The sequence below is a fragment of the Triplophysa rosa genome, linkage group LG11, assembly GCF_024868665.1.
Source record: "Triplophysa rosa linkage group LG11, Trosa_1v2, whole genome shotgun sequence".
Lineage (NCBI taxonomy): Eukaryota > Metazoa > Chordata > Actinopteri > Cypriniformes > Nemacheilidae > Triplophysa > Triplophysa rosa.
Genome location: NC_079900.1, coordinates 664096 through 679686, shown reverse-complemented (window position 1 = coordinate 679686; position 15591 = coordinate 664096). Strand labels below are relative to the sequence as shown.

At 38.9% G+C, this 15591-nt stretch overlaps 2 protein-coding genes across 3 annotated transcripts; both read right to left on the bottom strand.

Annotated features, from left to right (window-relative positions):
• Window positions 1-329: 329 nt before the first annotated feature.
• On the bottom strand, window positions 330-15221 carry LOC130561131 (gastrula zinc finger protein XlCGF57.1-like). Of its 2 annotated transcripts, none has more exons than XM_057345276.1 (2): window positions 15159-15221; window positions 330-2467 (listed from the first exon to the last, which is right to left on the bottom strand). In XM_057345276.1, exons 1-2 carry the CDS (start codon window positions 15168-15170, stop codon window positions 1292-1294), a joined length of 1188 nt encoding a protein of 395 aa, XP_057201259.1. In that variant the 5' UTR covers window positions 15171-15221; the 3' UTR covers window positions 330-1291. The 2 variants fall into 2 exon arrangements, with proteins under 2 accessions (XP_057201259.1, XP_057201260.1); XM_057345277.1 differs by lacking the exon at window positions 15159-15221 and adding an exon at window positions 3120-3392.
• Window positions 4381-14783, bottom strand: LOC130561161 (gastrula zinc finger protein XlCGF49.1-like). The gene is made up of 2 exons (XM_057345330.1): window positions 14636-14783; window positions 4381-5682 (listed from the first exon to the last, which is right to left on the bottom strand). The coding sequence occupies exon 2, from the start codon at window positions 5588-5590 to the stop codon at window positions 4928-4930; it is 663 nt and encodes a 220-aa protein (XP_057201313.1). The 5' UTR covers window positions 5591-5682; window positions 14636-14783; the 3' UTR covers window positions 4381-4927.
• Window positions 15222-15591: the final 370 nt, after the last annotated feature.

The following is a 15591-nucleotide window of genomic DNA, read 5'->3' as shown; positions in this document are numbered from 1 at the left end:
GTTATGAGAAACAGTTATTTAATTATTTCCTGACAGCCATATAAGCTCTGGAATCTGTACAAGAAACAAAAAGGATTATAGCTCAACTCTAGAGACTTATTTTGCCCATAGGCTGCATTTACAGAAAACATAAATGATTAGTTCACCTACCGAGTCTTCGGGTTTGAGTCGTTCGTTCTTTTGTCACGTGATATGACAGATGCTTGTTTAATGTATTACATACAAAAATAACTTATTTCCTGACTTCCCTTACACACATTCATGCAGTTTTTAACTCTTGCTTTTGATGCATTTCTGTAAAGTTATGTATTTCTAATTCATTAACAATTTTGGGTCACTCAGGTATGCAATAAGGTTTACAGGTTGTTGTTTTTTACTAAAAAGTCTCATGCAGTTTGCAAAGTATATAATAATAGGCTATTGAAATCATTTAAATGTGCAATTATTTAATAAGAGATCACTTGTGTGATATATGCATTAGACATAAACACTGACTTTACTAGTGTTGCTTATGTTTATATTTTGCCAGCACAGTTCTTATGCAAAATAGTTAGTTATTAAGATAAATTAAAAACACATGCAGAAATCCACAAGAAACATTTATGAATATACTGACAGAAAAAAGAACAGAACGGTACGTTTTAGAGAAGATGTTTATTGCACATATCTTTTGATCATTTTACAATATTTCTTCCTATAATACAACATATAACACGTACATCATGCATTTGACTGATGATCCGGGAAGTGGTCACGTAACGTTAAAGACTCGGACTCGAAGACTCCGGTACAGGCTGCAGGTTTGCCTGCGGAGCTACCGTTTGACAAAAGAACAAAAGGGCTCGGACCCGATGACTCGAGAGACGAACTAATCATTTCTCTTTCCGGTATAAGGACTCGGACCCGATGACTCGAGAGACGAACTTCATTACTGTTTCTGGCACAATGTTGCACACGTGCAGTTAACACAAAATGAACGAATCACTCACTGAGACACTCGTTACTCCCGAGTCATTTTACAGATTCGTTCATGAACGACCCATCACTAGTCTTTGTCAACACCTTAGTAGTTTGATTGTCGTCATATCTAGTGACTTCTGCTGACTTTACTGTATAATAGCATGTAGAGCTCAACAGAAGACAGCAAACACCACAAGAATATGAAACATAAAGAGAATTTAAATGCTATTTTCAAATTCCACTGTGAGAGTGAGTAAAATATAGGCTAATTTAATTTCTCAGATGAAGTGTTCCTTTTAGAGCAAATCTACATTTTATGGTGAAGGCATGTTCATTGACGCTCTCCAATGTGAATTTTCTTGTGCACCTCCAGACGTGTTTTCTGTTTGAAACTCTTTCCACAGTGAGGACACGTGTATGGACGCTCTCCAGTGTGAACCCTCATGTGGACATTAAGATGATTTTTCTGTCTGAAACCCTTTCCACACTGAGTACATGTGTATGGACGCTCTCCAGAGTGAATTCTCATGTGAACCTTAAACGTTGATTTCTGTCTAAATCTCTTTCCACACTGAGGACATACGTATGGGCGCTCTTCACTGTGAATTCTCATGTGGACCTCAAGCATCGATCTCTCTTTAAAACTCTTTCCACACTGAAGACATGGGTAAGGGCGCTCTTCACTGTGAATTATCATGTGCTCATCAAGCGTTGTTTTGTGTGTGAAACTCCTTCCACACTGAGGACATGTGTGCGGTCGCTCTCCACTGTGAATTTTAATGTGCACCTTAAGATGATTTTGCTGTGTGAAACTCTTTCCACACTGAAGACATGTGTATGGTCGCTCTCCAGTGTGAATTCTTATGTGCTCCTCAAGATAATGTTTCTGTGTAAAACTCTTCCCACATTGAGGACAAGCGTATCGGTGCTCTTCAGTGTGAATTTTTATGTGCACGTCAAGCGTACATCTCTGTTTAAATCTCTTTCCACACTGAGGACATGCGTATCTGCGCTCTTCAGTGTGAATTTTTATGTGCTTATCAAACGTTGATCTCTGTTTAAAACTCCTTTCACACTGAGTACATGTGTATGGACGCTCTCCAGTGTGAGTTCTAATGTGCTCATAAAGCGTTGCTTTGCGGTTGAAACTCTTTCCACACTGAGTACATGTGTATGGACGCTCTCCAGTGTGAGTTCTAATGTGCTCCTCAAGCATTGATTTCTGTTTGAAACTCTTTCCACACTGAGGACACGTGTATGGACGCTCTCCAGTGTGAGTTTTCATGTGCTCCTTAAGATGACTTTTCTGTTTGAAACTCTTTCCACACTGAGAGCAGGTGAAAGGCTCGCCTGCTTCTGTCCCGTGCTTGCTTTCTGAAGAGTAAATCTTGTTCTTTTGCAAACTACTAGAAGACATTTCTTGCATTACAAGATTCTGAGGTTTCTGACACTGATGTTTCTCCTCAACTTCATTCATGGCTTCACTGAACATCATGATGGAACAGACCTTCCAAAAGAAATAAAAAAAATTCATTTTCACATTAACAACTCTGAACAAAATATTTGAATTTGAAGGCTATTAATTAGGACAGATAATATGCCAATTGGGCCGCAGGGTCTGATTTTTCGGGTTTAAGAACAACTGACTTAAGTTTAATCAACTCTGAGTAGTCTTGACTCTCCCCCTGCATCCCAATTTGCATACTACCTGTCCTAAATAGTATTGGACATAAAGATATTAGGCTATATGGCTCAAATCATAGGATGTTTAAATAAGTAAGTAAGAAATAATAATTGATTTGCGTGAATAATGCTTTGCAGCACATTAAAAAAAAGATATACTTTAACATAACAAAAACAACTCAAACTTTTAGGGCATATTCAAATTAGTCACAATGGGACACAACATGAGTTGCACGGCTGCAGAACATGCTTTAAAAGTTACACTTCATAAATAGTGTTAATGCATTCAAGTAAATAAAACATTAGGACAAATTTGGCTAACATTAGCGAATAACCTCATCATTATAAATCACATCTACAGATGGCTTGAAGAGGTCTCTAAAGATAGATATAACTGAAACACATAAGACCATGATTCAGTCTGAACCCTAACAGTTAAAATAACATGAAAACATGACATTTTGTTCTGATATTACCTCAAACAGTGCAGGGAAACAGTCCGCTTCTGTTAGCGCAGCTTCTCTGTTGTTGTTGATATTACCGTAAACACAGTGATAGTGCCGCACACTCTTCCGTTTACATGATATTACCGTAATGATACTTATACACGCGCACTCTCACTTGAACGCAGTCGTTTCCAATTCTAGGTGTATTTAGACAGCACATAATAAAGACAAAATAAACGGACTATAGTGCTGTACAGGAAGTCGGCTCGAACCCTGCTTGGAGCAGTTTTGGGTAGGAATGGCTGCACGTCTAAATTAATTGTTATTACCTTTATCGCTTAATTTCTGCATTTGTCTGTTTTTATTAATTTCTTTATTCATGCACTTTATTTATACACTTTATTAAGTCGTTTCTTATCCTCCATAGAGAACTACCATTTGTGAGAATATGTAAGGGAAAGAATGCTCTGATGTAATACACGGCCACAATGGCTGATGTTATTGATGCAAGTAGGGATGAGATGTATTTTGATATATCTAATTCACTGCAAAGAAAAATGGTAGTTTTAATAAAAATCCACAGGGAAATGACAAAATTCCACTCGAGTCCTAAATTCCTCTCCTGAAATCAAAGAACATCCCTATGAATGAATGCAGCCTCTTCACATACAGGATCCTCTATAAAAGCACTATGACATATAAGTCACTGAGATGGTCTCTGTGTGATCAAAATGTGTGCCATGAATGACTGTATTAATGAAAGAATGAATTACACCACTTGCGCTTTAAAATGGGGAGATCGAAAGAAACTCTGGGTTCACCAAAGAAAACCTGCTCCTGACCAGTTTAGGTTCACAGAGTAAGTTACTATTACTAATGGTAAGTTACTAATGGTTACTGACTCACTAATGGTCACTGACTCTGAGTATAAATTACCTCTCTTTTAGAAACAGGCTTGAGTTTATAAGCGCTTTCTCAGGTTTGACATATCTCGCATTCTGAAACAGAAAACCCAGAGTTTCCCTCATTTCAGGGTTAATATACTCAGAGTTTTCACTAAACCTCCTTTCTGAAACAGGCCGCAGGTCTCTTCTGAGGTGCCTGATTAAAAATGCTCAGAATAATAAATGATCACATCACAACGCTTGTATGTCTAAACCAGAAGAGAATCTCACCACTTCTATAACAATCAAACACATTTTCTATGAGTTTGAAATGAGTGTAACACACCAGAGTGTAACAGACCCTCCAAAAAACACACAACACCTCAAAGTTTGATGATCGTTCTGCTGACTTTACTGTATAATAACATATAGAGCTTAAGAGAAGACAACAAACACATCAAGAATATGAAACATAAAGAGAAAACTAAAAGTATTTACGCAAGAAATAAAATCAACTTCATCTCATCATTCAAACACACTTTCAGGATGATCTCCTCTAACTCAATAACTTACAGACACAAAACACAACATCACGGTTGTTCTTTAGTGTCAGATCAATGTTGAGACACTGAACATGAAATCACCTCTGACATCATTCACACTGAACCTGAAGAGAACACAAGACATTGACCTGTATATCAGAAGTGATCATGTCTGTGTACTGTACAAAAATTCAAAGAGGTATGGGCAAAGCTTTTTTGAGACATTACGGTTAATTTAATTTAAATCAATGAAGTCATTTATGTATTTGTAATTGTACACATTTTTACTGGTCTTGATATCACGGGTAGCAGCTAAAAACCCTTCCTGCTCTACTGAAGAAACATCTTGATGAGTAAATTAACAGCAAATCTACTATTTATGCTGAAAACTCTTTCCACACTGAAGACATGTTCATGGACGCTCTACAGTGTGAATTCTCATATGGACCTCAAGATTTGATTTCTGTTTGAAACTCTTTCCACACTGAGGACATGTGTATGGACGCTCTCCAGTATGAATTCTAATGTGCACCTCAAGACTTGTTTTCTGTCTGAAACTCTTTCCACACTGAGGACATGTGTATGGACGCTCTCCAGTGTGAATTCTCGCATGGTCATCAAGTGTGGATTTGCGTTTGAAACTCTTTCCACACTGAGGGCACGGGTATGGTCGCTCTCCAGTGTGAATTCTAATGTGCTTCGCAAGCGTTGATTTGCGTTTGAAACTCTTTCCACACTGAGGGCACGGGTATGGGCACTCTCCAGTGTGAATGCTAATGTGCTTCCCAAGCGTTGATTTGCGTTTGAAACTCTTTCCACACTGCGGACATGTGTAAGGACGCTCTCCAGTGTGAATTCTAATGTGCACCTCAAGCGCTGATTTGCAGTTGAAACTCTTTCCACACTGAGTACATGTGTATCGGCGCTCTCCAGTGTGAATTCTCACGTGTCTCTGAAGATGACCTTTGTTTTTTAAACACTTTCCACAGTGAGAACAGGTGAAAGGCTCGCTTGCTTCTGTCCTTTTCTTCCTTTTTGGAGAGAAAATCTTGTTCTTCTTTAAACTAGAAAACATTTCTAGCTTTACAAGATTCTGAGGTTTCTGACACTGCTGTTGCTCCAACTTTCTTCGTTGCTTCAATGAACATCAGGTATGATGGAACAGACCTTCCAAAATAAATAAAATAGATTTTCACATTAACAACTCTGAATAAAATATTTGAACAAAACTGCTAAAATATTAATTAGGACAGATAATATGCAAATTGGGCTGCAGGGTCTGAGTTTTCTGTTTAAGAACAACTAACGTTAAAGGAAAACTGTCTGCTTCGCTGCCGGCGGTTTGTTTGTATCCTTGCACTTGTAGTAGAGCTGCACGATTCTGGATAAATTGAGAATCCCGATTCTTTTGTTTCAAATAGAGATTGCGATTCTTTTACGATTCTGAATGATGACTGATGAAGTAATACATAATTTACTAGAGGTTCTGACAAAAAAAATTTATTTAGGTATGTAATACGTAGGACTTTGCTTCAAAATTATGACATATTTTATGGCTAACCTACAGTAGTTATAGTGAAAATTTTCACCTGTAAACGTTTAAAAAAAGTAAAAATACTACTATCTGTCTCTGTTTATTGCACAAAACTATGTCTATAACCGTATAAAAGACTCTAATGCAGAGTGGCGTTAAAGCGAGCCTGCGCACCCTGAACCCAGAATGATGCGCTTAATGCATTCGCTTCGTTATTTACAGTTATGCGCATCCCGGACGCACAATGATGCGCTTAAAGCACCTACTCCTTCTGAAGTCCCGGGGATCATTTTGCTCCCTAAAGTAAATAATAGTTAGAACACAACGAGAAGAGATGATATGTTACATGTTTAACACACAGTGCGTTGCATCAATCCAACAGTTTACAGTTAAATCAGAGGTTTAAAAAGAGTTATTTTCAAAGACTTGAAAATCCAAACAAAAATTGATCGTTAACGCAACGCCGTTAGCATAGCGTTAGCATGCTAGCTTGCTTTCTGTTTACACTGTGGAACATCAGCTTGCCTTCTAGTTTGTCTTGTGTGCTAACTGTTTCTCTTTTAAGCGTATATAATACGATTAATCGAGCAACTTTGGTAAGTCGGAATTACTCTTAAAACCCGGTGAGTTATAGCTTCTACTCCTATTATTGTTACTTGTACCTCATGGGTACAAGTAACTCGAGGGTTATACTCGAGGGTTTCATATGCAATAAATGCAGGGAAATAGTTAGGCTGACAGAGAAGATCTTAGAATTAGAGTCTCGCATCCAATCTTTATCTGAGGATAGTAAGAGTGTAAGGACCATAGAAAACACTTTGGATGCGAGCAACGTTAACGCGCACAGCTCGGTTCCAGGTGAGACAGCGTAGTCACAGGTCAAAACATCACTCAACCATTCCAAATACAGTCTCGGAACAGGTTTGCCCCGCTCAGTGACGCACCAACTGAGAAACCTGCTGAAAGTGCCCTAGATATCGGTGATTCTATTGTTCGGAACGTTAACATAGAGGCACCAGCCACCATAGTCCAATGTTTACCGGGAGCCAGAGCGCCTGACATCAAGTCAAATTTAAATGTGCTGGCTAAGGCTAATCGTAAATTCAGTAAGATTGTTATTCACGTCAGCACAAACAATGTTCGACTCCGTTAATCGGAGATCACAAAATATAATATTAAAGAGGTGTGTGAGCTCGCAAGCACGATGTCAGACACTGTAATATTCTCTGGCCCCCTCACTGCTTATCGTGGTGATGAGATTTATAGCAGATTATCATCACTAAATGGCTGGTTGTCTAGGTGGTGCCTGCAGAATGATACAGTTTTTATAAATAACTGGAAGAGTTTTGAGGGCAGACCTGACCTGTTGAAACGAGATGGTCTCCATCCCTCCTGGGCTGGGGCTGCTCTCCTGTCTAGAAATATGGCACATAGTCTTAACGCTAAAACTTGACTCACTGGGGCCCAGGTCAGGGAGCAGACAGAATGGCATGCCAACTGTTTGCCTGCCGTCTCACGTCGCAGAATACACAAAATGCACAACATGCAATAATACTCTCTCCAAAACATCATAAAATAGACTCTGTCTGTCCCCCCGGTTAGCAAACATAAAATAATGCGTAAACCTCTTAAAAGTAATTTAATAAACGTTAAACAAATTAAACAAAATACAGATATTAAAATACAGACAATCAACTGTTACGACTCGGATTGCTAAATATTAGATCTCTCTCTCATAAAGCACTTTTTCTTAACGATATGATAACAGATCGTAAAATCGCTTCACTTTACAATAACTTTTAGCATTTCCCAGAAGTCTAATTTTAAATACAATTCTTCTGAAGTCATGGTACTTCATGAAACAACACCTAATACTAAGGATAAAACATTTATTTATTTATTCTGGGTATTGTATATAGGCCCCCAGTAGGGGTGTAATGGTACGTGTATTCGTACCGAACCATCACAGGCAACATTCCAAATATAGTCATCATTCCTATGCCCTACTCCTTCGAAGGGCAGATCCCTCGGAGTTTAGACTTTGGAGTGAACAAGGCATTTGCATCCATTATGTAGACGTTTGGAATGCACTTGGCAAAGGAAGCGACATAATTTCCTCATTATCTTCAGCTGGCATGTTCACGTGACAATGAAGCACTGTGTCAGGCAGCATATGTCGCAGTTTTAATGGCATAACTTAAGCATAAAACCTGTTTGCAAATAAACAATACATTTTATATTTTGAAAAGTTTTATATATACATATATTAGTGTTTATATATTATATAGCATATTTTAAAAACTTTTTAAAATATAAAATGTATGTTTATATGCAAACAATTAGGTTTCATGCTTAAATAAAAAAAAAACCAACTCGACCCTAGAGAACTAGGGAACTACCGGCCTATATCGAATCTACCTTTTATATCTAAAGTTCTGGAAAAAGTAGTTTCAACTCAATTATGCTCCTTCCTCCAAAGGAATGACATCAATGAAGAATTCCAGTCTGGATTTAGAGCATGTCACAGTACAGAGACTGCTTTGATCAGAGTTACAAATGATCTGCTATTGGCGTCTGACCGAGGTTGTATCTCGTTATTGGTGCTGCTAGACCTTAGTGCTGCATTCGATACCATTGACCACAGCACACTCCTACATAGACTCGAAAATTATGTCGGCATTAAGGGAATAGCTTTGAAATGGTTTAAATCTTATTTATCCGACCGTTTTCAATTTGTAGCAATAAACAATGAGGTGTCACGCAAATCGCAAGTCCAGTACGGTGTACCACAGGGCTCAGTCTTAGGGCCTCTGCTCTTCGCATTATACATGCTACCTCTAGGAGATATAATAAAGCGACACGGAGTTAGCTTTCACTGTTATGCTGATGATACTCAACTTTATATTTCCTCGAAGCCTCATGAAACACAGCAGTTCCATCGAATAATGGAATGCATAGTCGATATAAAAAACTGGATGAGTAACAACTTTTTATTACTGAACTCGGACAAAACGGAAGTGTTACTTATTGGACCGAAAACTGCTATAAGTAACAACCAAGAATACTGTTTAACTATTGACGGATGTTCCATAAAACCCTCGTCGTCAGCAAAGAATCTTGGCGTTCTATTCGATAGTAATCTGTCATTTGAGAGCCACGTCGCCAACACCTGTAAAATTGCGTTTTTCCATCTTAAGAATATATCTAAACTACGTCATATGCTGTCAATCTCAGATGCAGAGAAGTTAATTCATGCATTCATGACATCAAGACTAGATTACTGTAATGCACTGTTAGGTGGTTGCCCTGCAGGCTTATTACAAAAACTCCAATTGGTCCAAAACGCGGCAGCTCGAGTTCTTACACGTACAAAAAAGTATGAACATATTACCCCGGTTCTGTCAACCTTGCACTGGTTACCTATAAAGCATCGTGTTAACAGGACTCTAGACTAAATTTTTGCACTGGTTGCACTGGTGAACCAGCACAAAAGTTAGGTGCACCCAAATTTTCGACCGCATCACATTTAACACCGCAGTTTTACCAGTTCACTTTTTTTAAAATCGCTGTCCATAAAGGCAAAATTGACTTGTAAATGATTAACTAACAATCTGGTCAACATAAAGTTCTTTATTTGAAGCACAATTCTACAAGAAAGGTAACTTACTGAAAAAGTGTTGGTGCTTAAAGTGCTTCACTGAATTGAAATTTAACTTAAAACATCTCAAGATAAATGGACCAGGGCTTGACATAACCTGGGAGGTTGATGGCTCCGTGTCAGAGCGTTACTTATGATTTTCGGACGGATCAGGCCTTAACTTAACATTATTCATGAAAAAGTTGTCAATCGTTCCTTTCATCCTCTCTCATCATCCGCACTACATCCACTCTGTTTAACTGACGGGCCTATAGGCTCCTCCCCTCTCTGTTTAACTGACAGGCCTATAGGCTCCTCCCCTCTCTGTTTAACTGACGGGCCTATAGGCTCCTCCCCTCTCTGTTTAACTGACGGGCCTATAGGCTCCTCCCCTCTCTGTCTGACTGCAGCACACGCATTTTCACACGTACACACCAGAGGTTGCGCTAGACTTTTTTATTGTCCGTCATTTTGACTGACAGGCTTGTAAAAAATCTGTCATAATCTATTATTACCCGTCACTATGGTGCAAGGTGGCATTAGGTGGTAATTAGTATGTTCGTGACGTCATCACGCTGTACTTGCGTCTCGGAACTTGTTGTATTTTAATACAACTGAATGCCCAATAAAGCCGTTATTGTTTATATTAATCTATATATTTAATGTTTATGTTCATATGTGATTCGATCTGGGAAAGCCCAACACATGGTGCAAATTTATATATTACAGTTTTTGATACCATATTCAAGCCCTCTCCAAATCAGTTTTTATTTTGCTCATACCTTGTGTATGTAACAAAAGTTATGGCTGAGGTCGGCTGAAGCGCTAGGATTTTCAGGAACGGAATTTGGAGGAAAACGGGTTTAAAGTTAAGTGATGAAAATAAAAGCACAACAGTCCAGTATCACAAGTAAAAGTCACTTTAGAGTAGTAAAAGACTTACTCTAATAACAATTTAATTAAAAAAAATTCCCAGTGTTGAAGTCTATAAAAATACTGTACAAAACCGTTTGAATAAAACGAAAGTAAGGAAAATGGCAAAATTCACTTTTATAATGTGTTAAAACATTAATACGTGTCCACAGTGTCTGTAAACAAGCAGTCTAAACAGTAAAAAATGTGCTCACTCCTTTTTTAATAATTTGCGTAATTCAAAAACCCTGTTGGTAAAAGCAAAGATTTGAATTCTGCCGTTAATGTCGTCACTCAATGGTAAAGCCCACCCAGCAGTGGTGACGATCTGCCCTATTTGCTTAGACACAGTCCCTGGGTGGGAAGTACAACAGTCGCCATCATTAGATCGTCACTGGAGCTACACAATGTCTGCGCCACGGAGGCACTACAGTTGTTCTGTATTAGGATGTACCGACCAGCATAACTGTCTCCATAGACTCCCGCAAGCTGAGTTACAGATAACAGCATGGTTACATTTCATTTATGAAGGCAATGTCCCGCTGAGAATCGGTAAAGTATTTCACGTTTCTGCCAATCATTTCACGCCGGACTGCTTCACGAATGAGGGCCAGTACAACGCTGGACTTTCAACGAGGTTGCTACTGAAACCGGGAGCAATACCAACACTTCGTGCCCAGTCCTCATATCCAGCAGAAGCAGTACCGTTAAGTATCACACCTCATATTGTTGCTGATTAGTCTTTCAAAATTGCCACTAATGTGCTCGTTATCGCGCTATATTGGTAATGTTGCTAACAATAGAAGTACAGCGTCTAACTGTATTTACTGACGCTGCCCTCACATGCTGTCGGGCTTATCGCAAACAATACGTAAAGTAAGTGTGACAGTACATGATAGAACAACGTTGAAAGCGTAGTATAACTGTAGTAACGCTAAACTATACCTGCTCGACCTCCATGCAGCATTTATTCTCTGGCTCTGTAATCATTTTACTGCAATTCCCACACGAGCACCTGCACAGCGATTTATACATTATCATGATGAACCATGCTAATGCTTATCGATCACTTGAAGAACGTTCATTTCACAATAACTGCAAAATTACAACTAACCATTCGGAAACGTCCTGTTCCATTCTTAAGGTTGTCACTTCTTCTTGTGTCTCTCCATCAGTGTCAGACTCCGGTTCGTACATATAGGGCTGAACACCACTAACAATTACTGACATTTTGATGTTTTGTTTTTGCCGGTACGCATCAGCACGAGTTCCTGAAACACTCCGCCCTCCTCTGGAGAGGGGCTGGGACGAAAAGCTCATTAACATTTAAAGAGATACAAGCAAAATCGGTGCGTTTTTACACACACAAAAACGGGCAACTTCAACATGCTATAATAAATGATCCACTGGGTATTTTGAGTTAAAACTTCACATACACACTCTGGGGACACCAGAGACTTATTTCACATCTAGTAAAACCATTCGAACAACCTCTCCTTTAAAGAACGAGAGCTCTGCCATTATAACTACACAAGGAAACTAACAAACATTATGGATAACAACTAATAAGCAGTGAAGCAAGTTTTACGTTGTTTATCATGTGCATAGTGTCTGGACTCATGATCATCCCTTGTATGTTTTGCGATCGGATAACTCCCAATGCTGCAGACGGGGAGCTCTGTCGTCTCACGGAAACATTGTATAAAAAACTTTGCATGCCGTAGTTTACACAGGACTGGCGGTAAATGTGCATTGATACTCCTTCATTCTACATGTTATGTGGTTTACTTAGATAGGCGTCTCAGCGCGACATCCGACAGGTTTTCCCAGATCGCATCACATATGTCTAGTCAGTAACAATGACATGTGAAAACACGCACGTCCCTTCGCAAGAATATCTCGCTCTAATGAAGGGAAACGGGGAGTTACACATTGCCCTCATTGTAATCCGTCAAAATGACGGACGAACGGCCTTCAGATTTTTCCGTCACTGGTAAGAAAAATCTGTCAATGAGAGAGAATTTTCGTTTAACACACACGTACAGGAAAATCTGGACCACGGCCAATCAGAGGGGGGGTCCGCCCTTCACTATCTCTGATTGGTTTAGACCACGATATGGGCCTAATGTGTGTCTGTTGTTGAATCACAGGGAGACTTTCAGAGTCGCTGAGACTTTTTCTCCCTCTTAGTCGCACCATTGAGAAATAAGGTCGCACTCTAGAGCCCTGATTAACTTGAAAATCTTGCTTATTACCTATAAAGCCCTACATGGTTTAGCTCCTCAGTACTTGAGTGAGCTTCTCTTGTATTACAGTCCTTCACGTGCATTATGCTCTCGGTCAGTTGGTATTACATAGAATTTCAAAATCAAGTGCAGGTGGTAGATCCTTTTCCTATCTAGCACCTAAATTTTGTACCAGTCTTCCCTGCACTGTCCGGGAGGCAGACACACTCTGTCAGTTTAAATCTAGACTAAAGACGCATCTTTTTAATCTTGCATACACTACACTTCCATAATATAAATCTTCTGAGGGTTTAGGCTGTTAGATCAACCGGAACCAGGAACACTTCCAACAACAACTGATGTACTTGTTGCAAAGAGTGTAGAACAGTACTCTAACTCTCAGCCAGTCTTGTCTCATTGTTCCGAGTTTACCACAGCGAGCAGGATGCAGTTCATGCCCAGACCTGATGGTAGAGTGCAGAATGGGAAGCGGCGACCTGACAAGAGCTGGATAAAGAAGGACGCGGCGACTTCACACGTCTTCACTACAAAATTTCAACCGCTATTAGATTATTAATGATAATCTTAAAACTATAATTTACCTTATAACTAAATTTATTTAGCCTTGTTGTGCAAGCACTGTCGAGCTTGTGCAGAGGCAGCAGCTTTTGCCAGAGGGGAACTGGAATCCCCTTGGTTGGGCCTGGGTTCTCCTGAGGTTTTTTTTCTCGATTGGAGTTTTGGGTTCCTCGTCACCATTTGCATACTGTTTTGCACTGTTTGCTGGCCAGGGGGCTGCTTTAGAATTAGAATTTTAAAGTTTGACATAATTTATGTTTTATTTCATATAGGAATTTATAGTACGTTTAATATTTGACCTGTTTCTCTCTCTCTTTTATCTTAAATGTGTGTTTCTCTGTGATACCCACTGTGCGTGTGTGTTTGTTGTGAGTCCGTGTTTTGTATATGGGTGTGTTTAAACCTGTGTGTGCGCGTCTCGGTCTTCTGTGTTTTCACCTTTTTTTGTTTTTACTTGTATAACTTTAAATGTTTTGCTTATAGTCAATGTTTTATGTAAAGCTGCTTTGTAACAATGAAAATTGTAAAAAGTGCTATATAAATAAAGTTGAGTTGAGTTGAGTAGTCAATGAGTGTTGAGATCTGTTTGGTCATAAGCATTATTCCAAATATCTTTCTCTGTGTTCATCAGAACAAAGAAATGTATACACATTTGGAACAACTCGAAGGTGAGTAAATGATGACAGAATTTTCATTTTTGGTGAAGTATCACTTTAACATAAGTTTTATCAACTCTGTGTAGTCGACTCTACTCTCACCCTGCATCCTAATTTGCATACTAATGTTACCCGTCCTTAATAGTAAAAAAATATTAGTATGGCTCTAATCATAGCATTTTTAAATAATTAAATAAGAAATAATAATTGATCTGCGTGTATACTGCTTTGCTACACACCAATATATATATATATACTTTTCCATAACAAAAATAACGCATACTTTTAGGGCATATTGAAATTAGTCAAAATGGGACACAACATGAATTGCACGGCTGCAGAATGTGCTTTCAAATTTACACTTCATTAATGCATTAAAAGTAACTAAAATACGCTAAACAGTGAAACAAATTTGGCTAACTTTAGCGAATAACCTTGTCATTATAAACCACAACAACAGATTGCTTGAAGAGGTCTTTAAAGATATATATATAACTGAAATACATAAGACCATGATTCAGTGTCAACACTATCCGTCAAAATAACATGAAAACATGACATTTTGTTCTGATATTACCTCAAACATCGCAGGGAAACAGTCCGCTTCTGTTAGCGCAGCTTCTCGGTTGTTGCGGATATTACCGTAAACACAGTGATAGTGCCGCACACTCTTCCGTTGGCGCGATATTACCGTAATGATACTTATAAACGCGCACTCTCACTTGTCCACAGTCAATTCCGATTCTAAATGTATTTATGAAGCACATAATAAGACAAAATAAATTGACCAAATTTCTGTACAGAAAGGTCACACAATGGGCAAAAAAGTAATACTTGGTTAGTTAATAAAAACCTTCGTTTACATCATTTCAGTTCAAAGCAATTATTGTCAAATGCACAGTGAGGAAAACAATCAAAACCAAACACACAGAAATGACTGAAAAACACTGCGACTTACTTCTTGAGAGAATCCACACGCGCGCTTTAAACTAGGGGTGGGCGGATCGATCTAAATATCGATAGTATCGATGCCAACACTGGTATTGGTATCAGATCGATACAATTGTAATTGAATCGATATTTTAATTTAAATATCTCACCTCTACGTTCATTATACTCTGCTCGTGTCTTCTACCTCTACAATCCTGAGCACCACTTGCTGCTTTCACATCCTGGCCCACTTTGCTACTCCTCCCCCCCCTGCTGCGATTCGTTGTTGTGTCGTCACGTGACTCACTGACACAACGCGCCGAGGAGCAGCGAACTGAGTGAGCGAAGCTGATAGCACATTGAATGAGAGATCAGGATGGCCGAGAGGAAGAGAAGCGTTGTGACTTCAATACATTAATAAAAAATATTGTCTAAAGAATTGATCATTCATTCACCTGAGAAACAATGACATACTGCTCGCCCCTACACAAAAGTATTTTTTTTAAGTAAAAAGTATCGTATTGGTATTGGTATCGGCAATACTGACCCTATATGTATTTGGTATCGGATCGATACCAAATTTTGCAGTATCGCCCACCACTA